The sequence below is a fragment of the Erinaceus europaeus genome, chromosome 7 (genome assembly GCF_950295315.1).
Source record: "Erinaceus europaeus chromosome 7, mEriEur2.1, whole genome shotgun sequence".
Classification (NCBI taxonomy): domain Eukaryota; kingdom Metazoa; phylum Chordata; class Mammalia; order Eulipotyphla; family Erinaceidae; genus Erinaceus; species Erinaceus europaeus.
Window position 1 is genome coordinate 94616701 of NC_080168.1, and position 16766 is coordinate 94633466.

Here is a 16766-nt window from a genome sequence, read left to right on the forward strand (position 1 = left end):
ATTAGTGGTTTACAGTATAACCTTGAACACACAGGCATAGTCTCTCACTGCCCCTTGACAGGAGTCTAGGAAACACACCAAAAATATACTGTCCCTTCTCCCTGCCCCTCTCCCTCCCTCCCCAGAGTCCTTTGTTTTGGTGTAACACACCACTCCCAGTACACGTTTCACCTTGTTTTCCATTACTGTTCTTTGTTCTTAAGCTCCACCTGCATGTGGTAACATTCAATATTGGTCATTCTCCTGCTTGCCTCACTTAACATGATGCCTTTGAGTTCTGACCATGCTATTCAAATGATGACCTTATCATTTTTAACAGCTGCAGTAATCCATTGTGTATATGCACCACAACTTTCTTAGCCATTCATCTGACACTGGGCATCTAGGTTGCTTCCAAGTTTGGGCTAAATTATGCTGCTAGGAACATTCGTGCTCAAATACATGTTTTTTGTTTTCCTGGATAGATCCCTAGGAGATGGATTGCTGAGTCATTATGTAGGTCCATTTCTAGAGTTCTGATGAATCTTGCAAGTGTTTTCCATAGGGGTTGGATGACCATTTCTATGTTACTTTTTAATTTCTGTATCAACAATTTGTTTCTCCACTTGGGTTTTTTCTTTCTTTTCTTCCTTCCTTTTTTTCTGATTATATCTCTGTCTTCAACTCCACAAGAACTATAATATATTCTCATAATATATTCTCAAATTCTTTGATCTTTTTCCACTCTTAATGTGTTGATATTGTAAAAATAATAGCAATAATAATTCTAGGCTGCTATAAATATACTACATCCTTTCTTTTACCTTAGTGTGTGTGTGTGTTTGTGCGCGCGCGCGTGCGTATGTTTGATATATCTGGGGCCTTGTGCATTGATCTCAGCTGCTTTTTCCTTCAGAGAGGGAAAGACACCACAACACTGGAGTTAGTGCCATGTGGTGCTGAGGGGGCTCAGTGTGAATCACATGTATGTCAAGGTTCCAGTGAGATCTCTCTGGCACCCTAGTGTTACATTAAAAAATTTTTTAAGTCATCAACAAACTTTGTATAAGTACCTCATTATTTTTCTTTTATTATTACATTTTATTTATTGGATAGAGACAGCCAGAAACCAAGAGGGTGGGGGAGAGAGAAAGGAAAAGAGACAGAGAGACACCTGCAGCACTGCTTCATCACTCAAAGCTTTCCCCTGCAGATTCTTCTAGCGTTTGCCCTTCTTCCGTAGCCAGTCAACAGCATCAGGTTGAGCCTGATGTAAAGTTTCGAGACCTCCTTTGAATCTGGAGAGGTGGCAGTCATTGACTATGTGGGTCATAGTCTGTCTGTAGCCGCAGGGGCAGTTCGGGTCGTCTCTGGCTCCCCAGCGATGGAACATAGCGGCGCACCGGCCATGGCCTGTTCGATAGCAATTGAGGAGGACCCAATCATAACGTGCTAGGTCAAAGCCGGGTTGAGGCTTGCAGGGGTCTGTGATGAGGTGTTTGTTCTTTACCTCAGCTGACTGCCAACTCTGTTTCCAAGAGTCTGGAACAGAGAAGTTCAGTGTAGGCATAGGGGACCAGATTGGGTGACGGCTGGAGACTCAAACCTGGGTCCTTGCACACTGGAACGTGCATTCAACCAGGTGCACCACTTTGTGGCCCAGTACCTCATTACTTTGCTTCCCAAGTCTCTCATATATCTCCTGGATATGTCTCCCTTTTTATTTAGTTTCTCCAAAAGTGTTAATGAATGACTTTGTGGAAAATCACCTGAAGTTTTTGAAAGTCAGGTTTTTTTTATTATACCCTCGCATTAAAATTATTCATCAGGGGGGTCGGGCGGTGGCACAGTGGGTTAAGCGCATGTGGCGCAAAGCGCAGGGACCCGCGTAAGGATCCCGGTTCGAGCCCCCGGCTCCCCACCTGCAGGGGAGTCGCTTCACAGGCGGTGAAGCAGGTCTGCAGGTGTCTGTCTTTCTCTCCCCTTCTCTGTCTTCCCCTCCTCTCTCCATTTCTCTCTGTCCTATCCAACAACGAATTGCGTCAACAAGGGCAATAATAATAACCACAACGAAGCTACAACAAGGGCAACAAAAGGGAGAAAATGGCCCCAGGAGCGGTGGATTCATGGTGCAAGCACCGAGCCCAGCAATAACCCTGGAGGAGGAAAAAAAAAAAAAAAAGAATTAAAAAAAATTATTCATCAGGAGATAAAAGCCTAAGTTCAAAGTTCTTTCATGTTCAATTTCAGATTCTTGAGCTGAGTCTGATAACAGTATTTTCTACCATACCATTTTCAAATATCATTTTGTCTGTGGACTCCCATGCACACTGGTGACTGGCTCTTCTACAGGTAAGGTTGGCCAAAACTTTCATATAGGACTGAAAACAATGCCATCTTCAGAAAATCAGCTTTCTCGTGATTACTGCTGTAAATATAAATTGGTTCAATTTTTATAGAGGTCAATTGGGCAACAGAGATAAAAAAAAAAAATGTAAATATACTTATCTTACTTGACCCAACAGTTTTTAATTCTAAGCACCTCCATGAAGGAAACAGTGTTCAAAGTAACACTGTTCAGTAAGGATGCTCACCAGGGAATTATGATAAAGAAAAGTTTAAATAGTGTATCTTCAAATATAATCAGTTAGGTTACGTTAACATCCCATATAGATTAGAGTGTAGAGGGAAAAAATATAAAAAAGACAACTTTTTGTTTCAGGAATATGCATATGTAAGGAAAATATCTGAAAGCTAAAAATCTATTCTAGATGGAGAGGTTAAATTGATGTCTCATTTTTCTTTTTGTTATTCGATAGTTTGATCACAAACATCTTTACCTTAATAAATAACAGCTTCCCCACAGTATGTCAGTTTTATCATTTGGAACATTTAGATCAAGTGATTCTATAGTTTGTGTACACTTTGTATATAATTAGCCTTTTAACCCACACCAAACTCACATTAAATCCTTCCAATGCTCGCTTCTGAGCTTCATTACAATGCATATGTAGTCTAACTATAAAGTATATACTCAAATATAAGGTATGAGTATCGTGTACAGCATAATGTTCAAGAATACCCAGGGAACAGCTCAACCTGTGGAGCATATGACTTGGATGCTTGAGGTTCCTGGTTTGATCCCAGGCACTGTATGTACCACAGTGGTGGTCTCACACTCTCTCATATTAAACTTTCCCTTGAGGCCAGGTGTTGGAGCACCTGACTGACTGCACACATTACAGTGCACAAGGACCTGGGTTCAAATTCCCAGATCCCACCCACAAAGGGAAAGCTTCACAAGTGGTGAAGCAGTACTGCAGATGTCTTTCTCCCTTCCCCTTCCCTATTTTCCTCTAATAAATAAAATGTTTTTTAAAAACATATTTAAAGGGAGCTGGGCTGTAGTGCAGCGGGTTAAGCGCAGGTGGCGCTATGCGCAAGGACCGGCATGAGGATCCCGGTTCGAGCCCCCGGCTCCCCACCTGCAGGGGAGTCGCTTCACAGGTGGTGAAGCAGATCTGCAGGTGTCTGTCTTTCTCTCCTCCTCTCTGTCTTCCCCTCCTCTCTCCATTTCTCTCTGTCCTATCCAACAACGACGACATCAACTACAACAACAATAAAAAAAAAAAAAAGACGACAAGGGCAACAAAAGGGAAGATAAATAAAAAAATTTTTTTAAATAAAAAATAAATAAAAACATATTTAAAATAAAATAAAACTTCTCTTTATTTCATATGATACAAATACTCTTTGGGAAAAATTATGTTTCAGAATATACCCTAGGGCTAGCGTAATAGCTCACCTGAAAAGTATGCTTACTCTTTCATGTGTGACCCAAGTTTGAGCCTGGCTCCCCCATATTGGAAGAAACTTCTGTGAAAACTTCTGGTGTCTTTTCCTGACTCTGTCTCTTTTTATCCCAAATAGCCTGGAGGGCTCAAGTTCTGGTGATGACCAAATCATCATCATCATCTATCTCTGAGATAAAATGTAACTGTCATCTATTCAGTGATGTCTCAGCAAAGGAATTCTTTCAAGTACAGAGAACAACATGACTGAAATAATAATGTTAGAACTTTTTAGCAACAGAGACCATTTTAAATAAAATCTTTTTTTTGGAAGTTCAATAATAAAAATAGGAAAAACATGCCATTCTAAAGGGAGAACAGAGGTTGAGTCAGTTTGTTCAGCTCTCTTACTTATCAGAGGCTGCTGTATAGTTTGAAGACTTAAGAGATTTTTTTTTTTTCCCTAACCAAAGCACTGCTCAGCTCTGATTTATGATAGTGCTGGGGACTGAACCTGGGACGTTTGGTGCCACCAGGCATAAAAGTCTTTTTTGCACAGCTATTATGATATTTCCTCAGCCCTGAAGATTACATTTCAATACATTTAGATAATACTATATACATGTCAGAGCTAGGAGAGAAACAAACAAAAACAACCCACATTCAATCTAACATTTATTTAGCCTTTTTTCTGTAACTATAAATTACAATCACTAGTACACCTGTAATTCTTAGTGTGTTCAACTAAAGAATAAGCAAACACAGCACAGGTCAGTTGAAAAGAAATCACAGTACTTCTTAGTGTAATTTGCAAAAGGGAGAAAAAGTCTTGGGCCCACTCCTTGGAAATAAATATCAAGTAACCATAAAAATAGCCATTTTCCAGAGATTTCCTGCCATTATTCAGAGAGGTTCATATGCATGGTCCCAGGGAAAGCTTCAGAGTTCTTCTTTGAAATATCCCAGCTTTGCCAATGACATCTCTTTTCTCAACTGCATAACTTCCCAAAACATCTGGTCAACTAGAAAAACAGAATAAAGAGATAACATAACTCATAAAATACTTACTTGTTTATTTTTAATCTGTTTCACTGAAAATTTAAGAGTACCTGAAATGCCACATAAGCATTTTCTCAGGGTTTACCTAATGCACACAGTATCACACAAGGTTTTTCCCCCATATACTTACAAGTTTCCTAGTTTTATCAACAAAGTAATATGCATCACATTGTTGCTACTGTTTGTTAGATGCATAAATGACTATCACTTCAACACCCCCCTCCAAAAAAAGGGGAGACATTTCAGTGTCCTGAATAAATGGCAATGCTACTGTCAGAAGTTACTATCAAGTTTACTTTCCTATTCTAACTGCTATGCCTTGGCCACTCTACATTAGCTAAAAAAATTTTTTTTAATTAAAAATTAAATTAAATTAAAAAAATTTTAAATTAAATTTAAAAAAAGGAAAAAAGAAAAAGAAAGAAAAGAGTATAGGAAACTTGTAACATTCTTTGTAGCAATAGGGGAAGATTTCACATAAGGTTCACATTAGAGATAAAAACTACTGATTTATGTTATTTAATCCTGTCTACTCATAACTGTATCTGAGATACTGACAGGACCAGATGATTCTGATCTGGTCTAAGGTTGTAGCTAACCTAGTATTAAAAAATAAAGTTATTTTTAGAAATGCCTTAATTTAATTTAAGCTCCGTGTCAGAATTCAATCAGTTTACAAATCTGAAAAAAACATTAAAGGCTTAGGCTAAAGGAGTAATATATACTCAGAACTATAATCCAAGCTGTTAAAGAACTTGAAACATTCCATCTATTTCCCCCTGACATATTGAATAAATAGTGATTTATAAGATTCCTCAGTTAATAGGAGTATAGCCTAACACCATCCCCACCACCAAATGTCCGTGTCAATACCTCCAAGCCCTCCTACACTGGAGTTGCAAACCTACCCTCCTTCCCACTGTTTTTACTTTGGTGCAATACTACAAACCCAATCCAAGTTCTGCTTTGTGCATCCCTTTCTGTTCTAATTTTTCAACTTCTTCTATGAATGACATCATCCCCTCCTCATCCTACCCCCTACTTATAGTTTACATATTACTCTTCTGCTACATAGCCTTTTGAAAATCAACACCATTTAAAAGTAAGTTTCTCGCCTATTCTTTTTTTTGGCATTATGATCTAGTTCTAGATAAATATTACTGCTTGCAAAATATATCAAAGTTTGTGAAATGTTAAACTCAATAGTTTACATGAATGATAGTAGGCTTCTACTAGCTCCTAAGTTTAAGAAAAGTTCCAGTGACCAAAAAGAATACATATAAACAAGAAAATTCCCCACTTTAAATGCAAAACTAACATGAATTTGTCCCCAACCCAATGCCTGCTATTTCTGCTTTGAAACTATCACCTGCTTTCAAGAAACACTGCCTTAGATCTATGCTCATTTTTATGCCTGCTGTGGAAGACACTGGCTATAAACCATCAGTAATCATGAGAGACTAAATGAAAATGTTGTAACACTTGCAGGAGGTTAGTTCTCCTGAAATAGATCATCTGTATTTCCACTGATTTAAAATCTAGTAATCTATATGCCATTTGAAACTGACCTTCTAGGGAGCTGGGCGGTAGCACAGTGCATTAAGCGCACATAGCGCAAAGCCCAAGGACCGATGATGTAAGGATCCCAGTGTGAGCCTCTGGCTCCCCACCTGCAGGGGAGTCACTTCAAAAGTGGTGAAGCAAGTCTGCAGGTGTCTATCTTACTCTCCCCTTCTCTGTCTTCCCCTCCTCTCTCCATTTCTCTCTGTCCTATCCAATAACAACAACATCAATAACAACAACAATAACTACAGCAATAAACCAACAAGGGCAACAAAAGGGAATAAACAAATGTCAAAAAATTTGAAAAAAAAGAAACTGACACATCAAAATAGGAAATACAAGAAAAATTATTCATACTTCATGGTTTTTACCAATCAAAATAAATCTGATCATGACTAGAACTTAAATTTATGAGCCTAGACCTCAAATAAATCCCACTCTCCATTGTTACCAGTCATTTCTATCAGAAACAACACAACAGACCCCTTTGTGAACCCCCATAGGACCTTGCCCTCAACTTGGATCAACAATGGTTGAGAATGTTCCATCCTCTGAAGGGAGGCTGGACAATATACTCTATGTTACACCTGAAGAAGATGGGTCCTGATATTGGGGCAGCTTGGAACACTCCTACTTATGACCACAGAATGTGAGTTCAGATCTACAGAGATGCAGAGGTCACATAAGCTCCTAAGCTGAATACAGGCCCCAGATCAGATCAAATTGATGGGGTTTACAATCAACAATATTTATACACCCTTCCCATATTTGGGAGCTACTGTTCCCTGATTCAGCTTTCTGGTCCTTCTGCCAGCCATGACATCATCTCCCCAGACAATAACTAGGTTCTACCTGTATGTAAGATTTCAGGCTCAGGCAAAACCAAACCAAAACAAAATAAAACAAAAAAATCTAGTAGTATAGCCACAAGCCCTTTACAATATAACTAAAATATGCCTACTAGCTATGTATAAAATGGAGACCCCCCCCCCAACTCTTCATCTGCACTATTCCAGCCTTTAGGTCCATGACTGGTCAACAATTTGTTTGGCTTTGTATGTTAACTCTCGTCAACCACCAGGTTCCAGATGCTAGCATGATGCCAACCAGACTTCCCTGGACAGGCAACCCCACCAATGTGTCCTGGAGCTCTGCTTCCCCAGAGCCCTTCCCCACTAGGGAGAGACAGGCTGGGAGTACGGATTGACCTGTCACTGCCCATGTTCAGCGGGGAAGCAATTACAGAAGCCAGACCTTCAACCTTCTGCATCTCATAATGATCTTGGGTCCATACTCCTAGATGGTTAAAGAATAGGAAAGCTATCAGAAGAGGGGAGGGTATACAGAGTTCTGGTGGTGGGAATTGTGTGAAGTTGTACCACTCTTATGGTTTAGCCAATGTTTCCTTTTTATAAATAAATAAAAAAAAATTATGAGCCTTGTACTTCCTTCACACTTCCCTTATGGTTTATCATATCCAGGACAAGAGTTAAACTGATTCTACTTATGTCTCAAAAATTACATTAAAACAAGGCAAATGTGCGAAGTAATTACATTTTAGGAGCAGCAGGCCTCAAGCATGTGCAATTTCATTGCTCCCCAGTTGATTTCTTCCTTCCTTCCTTCATTTATTTATCTATTTATTTATTAGCTAAAGGCAGAGAAGCATAGCAAGTGAAAGAGGACACAGCACTGAAGCTTCCTCTGTGGAATGCTGTGGGGGCCATACTCGGACCTGGGTCAAGTACATGGCAAAACAGCACACTGTCCATGTGAGTTATTTTGGGAGACCAATTTTCTTCATTATTTCAGACTTAGACAGTGAGACACAGAGACAGACAGACAAAACACTGCTCTACCATTCAAGGAGTTTCCCCTGGTAGTGAAGTGCTAACATATGGTATCAAGACATGAAACAAAGACTTTACACATAGTAAGCTCTGCACCTTCACAACCCTAAGATATAGATTCAAAGAAATATTTGTTCCCAAAGACTCTACACATTTTGTTGGCACCATAAATGAGATATAATTTAAATGTACTAATAACAATGCTTATTTGAGAATTACTATGTTCTGTTTTACTGAACTTTTAGATAACTATTTTATACAACAAGAACACTCACCGTCCTGCTGTTTCACCAGTCCCTGCTGAATATACCGAATGTATGTAAAAAAGTTGCATACAGAAGTAATCTAGGCCAAATGGAAAACAAACATCATAAATAGTTCCCATGTCAATCCAAGTTTTACTAAAATCCATGGTTAAGTTACTTACTCTGTATCTGCAAAAAGGAGATATATAATAATAGTTGCTTGAGTCCCCTAATTTAATTCTGTGTTTACAGGACTTACTCTGGCCAGTAAGAGCACATTTTCTGTAAAACAATAATAAATTTTCAATTTTTAATTAAAAACACTCTCCATATCTTCTGTAAGTATATTCATTATTACAACAAATATCTGAAAGCTTACTACTTACCATACCCTATCTGATATTCCTGGATAAGAAGAAAAAAATAAATTCCTTGCCCTGTGGGGATTTACGTTCTACTACAAGTTTAACAGAGTAACATTAACAATAGGTCCAGAAATATAAATTAAATGTTTTAATTTAAATTTAATTTTTAAAAATTGTTTAAGTAGCAGCCAAGTTATCAGCCTATCATTGCCCATGTCCAGTGGAGAAGCAACTACAGAAGCCAGACCCTCCACCTTCTGCTCCCCATAAAGATCTTTGGTCCATACACCTAGAGGGATAAAGAATAGAGAAGTTTCGAATGGAGGGGAGGGGATATGGAACTCTGGTGGTGGGAATTATACACCCTTCTTATCCCACATTCTTGTCAATCATTATTAAATCACTAATAAAAAATTATAGTAAAAAATCTATGATGGAAAAAAATCTAAATAATGTAATGTAACCATTTTTCTGTAATAGAATAAAAGTAAGCCTAATTTAAAAAAAAAGAAGAAGTAGCCAAACTGTGTCTCAGAATTTGTGAGAACTCTGGTGATTGTAGGGCACAGAACTTTGGTGGTAAGTATGGTATGGAACTACACCCCTGTAATCTTATAAACCACTATTAAATCACTAATAAAGCATTTTTAAAAGAATGCTTTAAATATTTGCTGCTATCCTGGAGAAAATTTACAAGTGGGCAACCAGATACAAAATTTCTCTCAGATTTCCATCAGACACCAGAACTTCTTTCTCAGTTGGAAAAAGAATCTCATGATTATTGGAGGGGAAATGAAGACAGAAAAATGGTTATTCTGCAAAAAGACACTGCTCTACAAGATTCCAGGACCCAGGTTCAACCCCCCATACCACCATAAGCCACAGCTGAACAGTGGCCTGGCAGGAAGGGAAAAAAAAAAAACAAAAACATATAATTATTGTTCTCTCAGGAAAAGTTATTGTAAGATTAAAAAAAAAAAAAACTTGCATAGTCACGGACCCTTTGGAATATAACTAAAATAGGCCTACTAGCTATCTACAAAATCCCCAACTCTTCATCTGCACTATTCCAACCTTTAGGTTCATGATTAGTCAAATACTTGTTTGATTTTATATGTTAACTCTCTTTTCAGCCACCAAGTTCCAGATGCTACCATGATGCTGACTAGACTTCCCTGGACAGGCAACCCCACCAATAAGTCCTGGAGCCCTGCTTCCCCAGAGCCCCGCCCCACTAAGGAAAGAGAGAGACAGTCTAGGAGTATGGATCGACCTGTCAACACCCATGTTCAGTGGGGAAGCAATTACAGAAGCCAGACCTTCCACCCACTGCACCTCATAATGACCCTGTGTCCATACTCCCAGAGGGATAAAGAACAGGAAAGCTATCAGGGGAGGGGATGGAATATGGAGTTCTGGTGGTGGGAACTGTGTGGAGCTATACCCCTCTTATCCTATGATTTTGTCAATGTTTCCTTTTTATAAATAAAAATTAAAAAAAAAAGATAGTAACTTTCAAATGGTGTATTTTCTCTTGTGTTTGGTTAGTTCATATGCATTTAATGTGATACCTTGGCCTGAGAAAAAAGGAGTTAAGTGATTTGACAAAATACCAATTTGAACAAGTACATACACGGTAAACTATACTTAGACATACCATCCTTTCCATTTGAATGCTATGAAATCTAAAATTTGGGGTAAGAATTTTTCTCACTACAATTTTTTAATAAGTTTCTTGACTATAGGAACTATATCTCGATCAATTTTATACACACGGCCATCCCTACCGCATAGAAGACAGAAGGGCCAAGACAAAAATACAAATGTGCCTCCATATTAAGAAAAGACTCGCAGAAGTTGAAAAACAAGACTGAAAAGGAAAACACAAAGCAGAACTTGGACTGGAGTTGGTGTACTGCGCCAAAGTAAAAGACTCTGGGGTGGGAGGAGGGTTCTAGTCCTGGAAACATGATGGCAGAGGAGGACCTAGTGGAGGTTGTATTGTTATGTGGAAAACTGGGAATTTTTTTTTTTCTTCTTTACCAGATCACTGTTCAGCTCTGGCTTATGGTGGTGTGGAGGATTGAACCTGGGATTTTGGAGCCTCAGGCATGAGAGTCTGTTTGCATAACCATTATGCTATCTACCCTCCGCAAAAAACTAGGAAATGTTATGCATGTACAAACTATTGTATTTTACTGTCGACTATAAACCATTAATCCCCCAATATAGAAATTAAAAAAGAAAAGATACAGAGGATATGTACTTAAAGCAATGTAATTTTAGAAGTGGTTATTCAAACCACAGACATAATTCTTTTCAAAGAAATCTTGTCTAATTCTTTTATCAGCAAAGTATTTTAAAAACAATTCCTAATCACCACTATTGGAATGCTCATCTTCCTCAAAATTCCAACAGCACTGTCCCATTTATTTATGTTGATAAATTAGTGAGGATCTTAGCCAGCAATATGGACCTTGGCCATAATAAACATTTCATTAATTAAAAAAAAAAATTTCCTTAAACTTTTCTCACACAATATGAACTACACAGACCATGACCTTGGTCCTATTTCTACAAACACAGTATCTTTACTCTATACAAAGTGTTCCCTACAACAACTCATTTATTTTACTAAAAATGCTATATAAATCCACTCTAACTTATCCGTTCATCTGTCATCAGTCAATATTAACATATGTTCAATATGTATGGATGAGAAAAGGCTTGCCTTGCTATGAAATGTGGGAGTTTACTTCTGAAGCTTTGTAGTTGGCAAATTATTTCTTACTGATGGAAGAAGTGATCTTTTTACCAAAGTAAGATCCTTTATAATAATGACAAGTATGAGAAGGGTAGTCAAATCTTTTTGGTACCTTGTTTAAATACTTGACAAAACTGTATCTAATTCAGCGTCACCCCAATCTACTTATGGTACCTATAGCAATCCTCTGGAAGACATACTTTAAAAGGAACCCCAGTGAAGCTACAGAAATAAGTATAACTGAAATTCTGCACTTGGGGATGGATGGATGCATAAATAGATAGACAGATCAATCGATTGATCGAATATAGGTCTGGTGTGCATGAGGCCCGGACTTACATGTATAGCAGCTAAGCATTCTGGCCTTTCAGCCATAAAAAAAAAAAAAAAAAAATTTAAATTAAGTTTCTTCCAGTTGTCCTACCAGAGTTCCCAATAATATGCACATACAAAGAATGGTTTTGGGGTTACACAGACTCTAAAAAAAGACTCTAAAAAGTCAAGCAACAAGAAATCTAACCACATTTAAAAACTAGAAAAACTACAGAACTGCAACACATAAAAATTCTGAGGGGCCAGGTGGTAGCTCACCTGGTAAAGTGCACACATTATGGTGCAAGGACCTGGGTTCAAGTCCTCAGTCCCCACCTGTAGGGGGAAAGCTTCATAAGCTGCCAAACAATGTCTCTTGCTTGCTCCACCACCCCCCCTTTCCATCCTTCATTTCTTTCTGTCTCTAGACAAAATAAATAAACTATTTTTTAATTTTTTTCTTAAGTTCGTATCTGCCAGGAGGCATGGCTCTGAAGACATACTTTGGTCCTCCACATTCGACTGCAGAAGCTTTCACAAAGCGAATAGGCTGCAATCCGACTGGTTCAATGCTTAGAGTGTTGTTTTCCACAGCTTCCAGAACAGCTGAGGCCAACTGTAAAAAGAAGACATTAGATACTATTCTGGCAGGAAGTTATCAAAATGATATTCTATAGTAAATTTATTTTTTAAATGATTCTTTTCCTGTGAATAACTAGCTTCACCTTAATCAACAAAAAAGAATTCAGGTTATAATAGCTTAAATCCTATTAGAATTCAAACAATATTATGGAATTTAATTGCAAGTAGTTTTTCTCATTATCTGGAAGAGGACTGAAGGCATCAATGCCAGTCTCTATCCACCCCTTACACAATTCCACTTCAAAATGAATATTTTAACACTAAATATACATGGTATTTTATGTTGGCTATATTTATTCCAATGTTCATTGCAGCATTACTTGTAATAGCCAAAATACAAAAATTATCTAAGTGTCCAATAACAGGTGAATACTTAAAGACATGAACAATATATACAATGAAATACTGTTAAAAAAAAAAAAAGAAAGAAAGAAAAAGAAAAGAAATGCAGTCTTGCCATTTGTGACAGACCTTGATGGCATTATGCTAAGAAAGACAAGTTCTATATGGCTTCACTCATCTGTGGAACATAAAGCAAGTAAGTGAATAAACAAAACTAACAAAAAATATATATATATGCCCTAAGATTCTGGTAACAGGTTGGTGGTTGCCAGAAGGAAGAAATAATAGGGAGACAGGTGAATGAATCTGGTAAACTACATGGTGATGGGTGGAAACGAGACTTTTAATAGTGATCATAACATCTACAGATGTCAAACAATAATGCTGGATGTTGGAAACCTCTATGTTATAAACCCATGTTTCTTCATTTAAAAATGCTGATGAAAATATTTTAAATACTGGTAACTCATAACTTATCAATTTCTGTGTAAGTACCTTGTGCTAACCGACTGCACCACTGGAGCTCAGTCACATACTTTCTGAAAGTGTTTTTATGTGCACAGTAGTTAAGTCTACAAAAAGTCAACTGAACTATCAAATGCCCAGATGGAGATGGTAGCAACTGACAAATGGTAGATGTAACAAGCAAACTACTTCAATCTGACAAATAGCCTACCTATAAGCAGGCACAAAGCCATAATGAATGACATATCTACTCATCAGAATCTCTACACTGTTCATCTTAATTTCTCCTTACAAATACTGTTATAAGCTGGGAGGTGATGCACCCCGCAGAACACACATCTTACCATGCATGAGGACCTGGGTTCAAGCCCCTGTCCTACCTGCAGGGGGAAAGCTTGTCTCTCTGTCTCTTTCCCTCTCCCTTCACTTTAAATTTCTGTCTCTATCAAAAAGAAAAAAAGTAATGTAAGACTCAAATTTCTTAAGCATTGACAGGGTATTTTGAAACTTTTCACTTGTAAGAACAAATTAAAATTGTAATCCTGGGCAGGAGTAGGTAGCATAATGGTCATGCAAAGAGACTCTCATGCCTGAGGCTCCGAAGTCCCAGGTTCAATCCCCTACACCACCATAAACCACAGCTGATCAGTGCTCTGGTAAATAATAATATATAAAATTATGATCCTATATTTTTAGAGTGCCTCATCTATTTTTTTAAAGTTTATGTATCTCCTTAATTCATTTTATTCTCAATAATGCCATGACAAAAAAAAAAAAAAAGGTCATTTTTTTCCATCTTAAAGATAAAGGAACTAGATTAGTTTTTTTTTTTTATCATGGATACACCCAAAAATGAGTCAGAATATGTAACACTTCCCTTACACTGAACCTTAGTCAAGGCCTTCTACTAAACATGCTTAATAGTTCACTCCCATCAGTGAACTATTAAGCAACACACACATCAGTGTGAAATGACCCTGTATTCAAATAAGGAAAGATATTCAGTAGCGCAATGGCAAGAAATCATTATATATAATCTTATGGAAAAAATGGTAAAGTGATATTTTATAATTATTTAAGATCAAAATGTCTAATACCAGTTATCAAAAGTACAGGGATAATTCTGATGCATTCCCATGAAAAAAATGTTTAATTACCTCACTTTTTGAGAATGTTAAACATGGAAAGATATCTTCCTGATAGATTTTGTCTAAGAAAGGACATGTTCTATCCATTGTAGGGTCATCCTTCCAAGATCTGAATTCATTATACAGAGATAAGTCAGCCTGAAAAACAAGCCAAAAGAAAACACACAAAAATAAAACTTTCTATATGTACAAATGCAAAATCAAAATGTAACATTAATGAGAAATATTCTTCATGTAAAAGAATGTACTGAACCATGCCTGATTACTTATACTGGTTAGCAATTTTCTTTAAAGAAAAAAAATCCACAGTCAAATAACTAATTGGTCCTTTACTTAGTTATTTACTGCTGAGACTTCACACCTGTGCCATTCCACTGCTCCTAAAGACATTTTTAAATCTTTTTATTTGGGGGAGGGGGAGTTAATGGCTTACAAGTACAGTGATTGACACATGGGTAAAATGTCAAAGTCATCTATGTATACCTATTTTCAACAGCACAGCTTGTAATAGCCAAAACTTGGAAGCAAGCTAGGCATTCAACAACAGATGAGTGGCTAAGAAAGTTGTGGTATATAAGTAAAATGGATAAATTTACTCATAAATCCATTTTTCTTTTCAATCTCAGAAAAGGAGAGAAACAGGAAGACACAAGAAGAGAGAGAGGAGGAGAGACACCACAGCACCACACCACCATTCACAAAGCTTCCCTCACTCATAGCGTTCCTGTGTGGTTCTAGGGGTTCAAACCTAATTCTTCCCACATGGCAAAACATATACTTTAATAGGTGGGCTATTTCCTGGTTCCTATTTAATGTATCCACTATGAAATTCAATGATTTAATGTATCCACTATCCTTACCCCCCTCAAAAAAAGAAACAGCACTGATGCTCTTTCTAATTTTTTTTCTTTTATTGATCTATAATAGTAAGAGATATGTAGACAGAAAGATACACACAGAGAAAAAGAGACCAAAGCACTACTCAGCTGTAGTTTATGGTGTTGCTGTGGATTGTACCTGGGACCTCTGAACCTCAGGCATGAAATTCTTTTTTTAACCATTACACTGTCTCCCCAGCCCACTGACACTCTTCTTAAGACACGTGCACATTGTTCTGAATATATAAAAAATAAGACTTTTCTGATAATTACTGTGAAATCAGGTTAATTAAATAAAGTACCTGAATAAACTGAGGTTGAAATTGGTAAGATCTAGTATAGGAGCAAAACTCATCATTCTGCTATTACTTGAAGGCACATCCTAAAGAATTTCCAAAATGTTTATTGCATAAGCAACAAAAATAAAAGAAGCACACATGCAGAGTCCTAACCAACTGTCTTAAAATGTAAGATTTTAAAGAGCATTTTTAGCACGGCAACAGCAATAATCCAGACTGACAACCTGACTTCCTAGTCTATTCATTCTTCCATTTGTCACTTGCTTCCCTTCCTCACTTTTAAGAAAATTTCCCAAGTATTTTTCCCAACAGATTTTCAGATTTCTTCAGCCCAGTTCAGTACCACCTGTCAACAAATAAAGCTGCACCAAGTTACTCAACTAGAATATGGTCCCTCATCCTCGGCTCTCAGCCACTCTTGTCTTGGATATGCTAGAACAGATGGATGCACTGACTAGAGCCACAAACTCGAGGAGTTTAATCAGATAAGCAGGCAGTCTAAATGGAAGGCTGAGTGTATCCAGATTTTTCTAGAGACTTGCTTTTAAGGTGTATGAAACAATCTCAATGTGAATTTTTTTTCCATCCAAATCCATAAATTCCTTGAGTCAAAGCTAAAGGTAAAAGGATAAAAATATTAGCAGGAAAGTAGGGCTTAAACCTTTTCCAGTTTATATTCTTTGTCAAGTTTGTCCTTTTGTGGACAAAAGTCCCAGAACAGGTGAGTGATGTTCTAAGGAAATTCCAGTTTAAAGACAGCAACTTAAATGTATTAAGAGCTGATTCTGTGCTGGCAGCTATGGAAAACGCTTCACAACACTCAGTCCTCACAGCTGTTCAGGACAGAGAGTAGGATTTCCTCTTTAGAGATAACAGGACTGAGAGAGATAAAGGAATCTGTCCCAGGTTAGAGCAAAGAGCAGTGAGATATCTAAGTGACTTGATCGCAAAGCCTTGCATAATGTGTGCACATGGGCTTTAACTCTTTCAGAAGATAGACTGCAAATGTCACTGTCACGACTGAACTCCCTCATCAAGCTTACACAGAAACATGGGTAAGTTTC

At 37.6% G+C, this 16766-nt stretch overlaps 1 protein-coding gene across 3 annotated transcripts in view; it reads right to left on the minus strand.

The window, feature by feature from the left end:
• Positions 1–4432: 4432 nt before the first annotated feature.
• Positions 4433–16766, minus strand: part of RAB3IP (RAB3A interacting protein) — a 76509-nt gene continuing 64175 nt past the window's right edge. For all 3 annotated transcript variants that reach the window (XM_060194952.1, XM_060194951.1, XM_060194953.1), the window contains 5 exons: positions 14535–14663; positions 12432–12544; positions 8670–8769; positions 8518–8587; positions 4433–4792 (listed from right to left, as the gene is read on the minus strand). In XM_060194952.1, the coding sequence (XP_060050935.1) occupies positions 4710–4792; positions 8518–8587; positions 8670–8769; positions 12432–12544; positions 14535–14663 (495 nt within the window). In that variant the 3' untranslated portion in view covers positions 4433–4709. The remainder of the gene's footprint in view (positions 4793–8517; positions 8588–8669; positions 8770–12431; positions 12545–14534; positions 14664–16766) is intronic.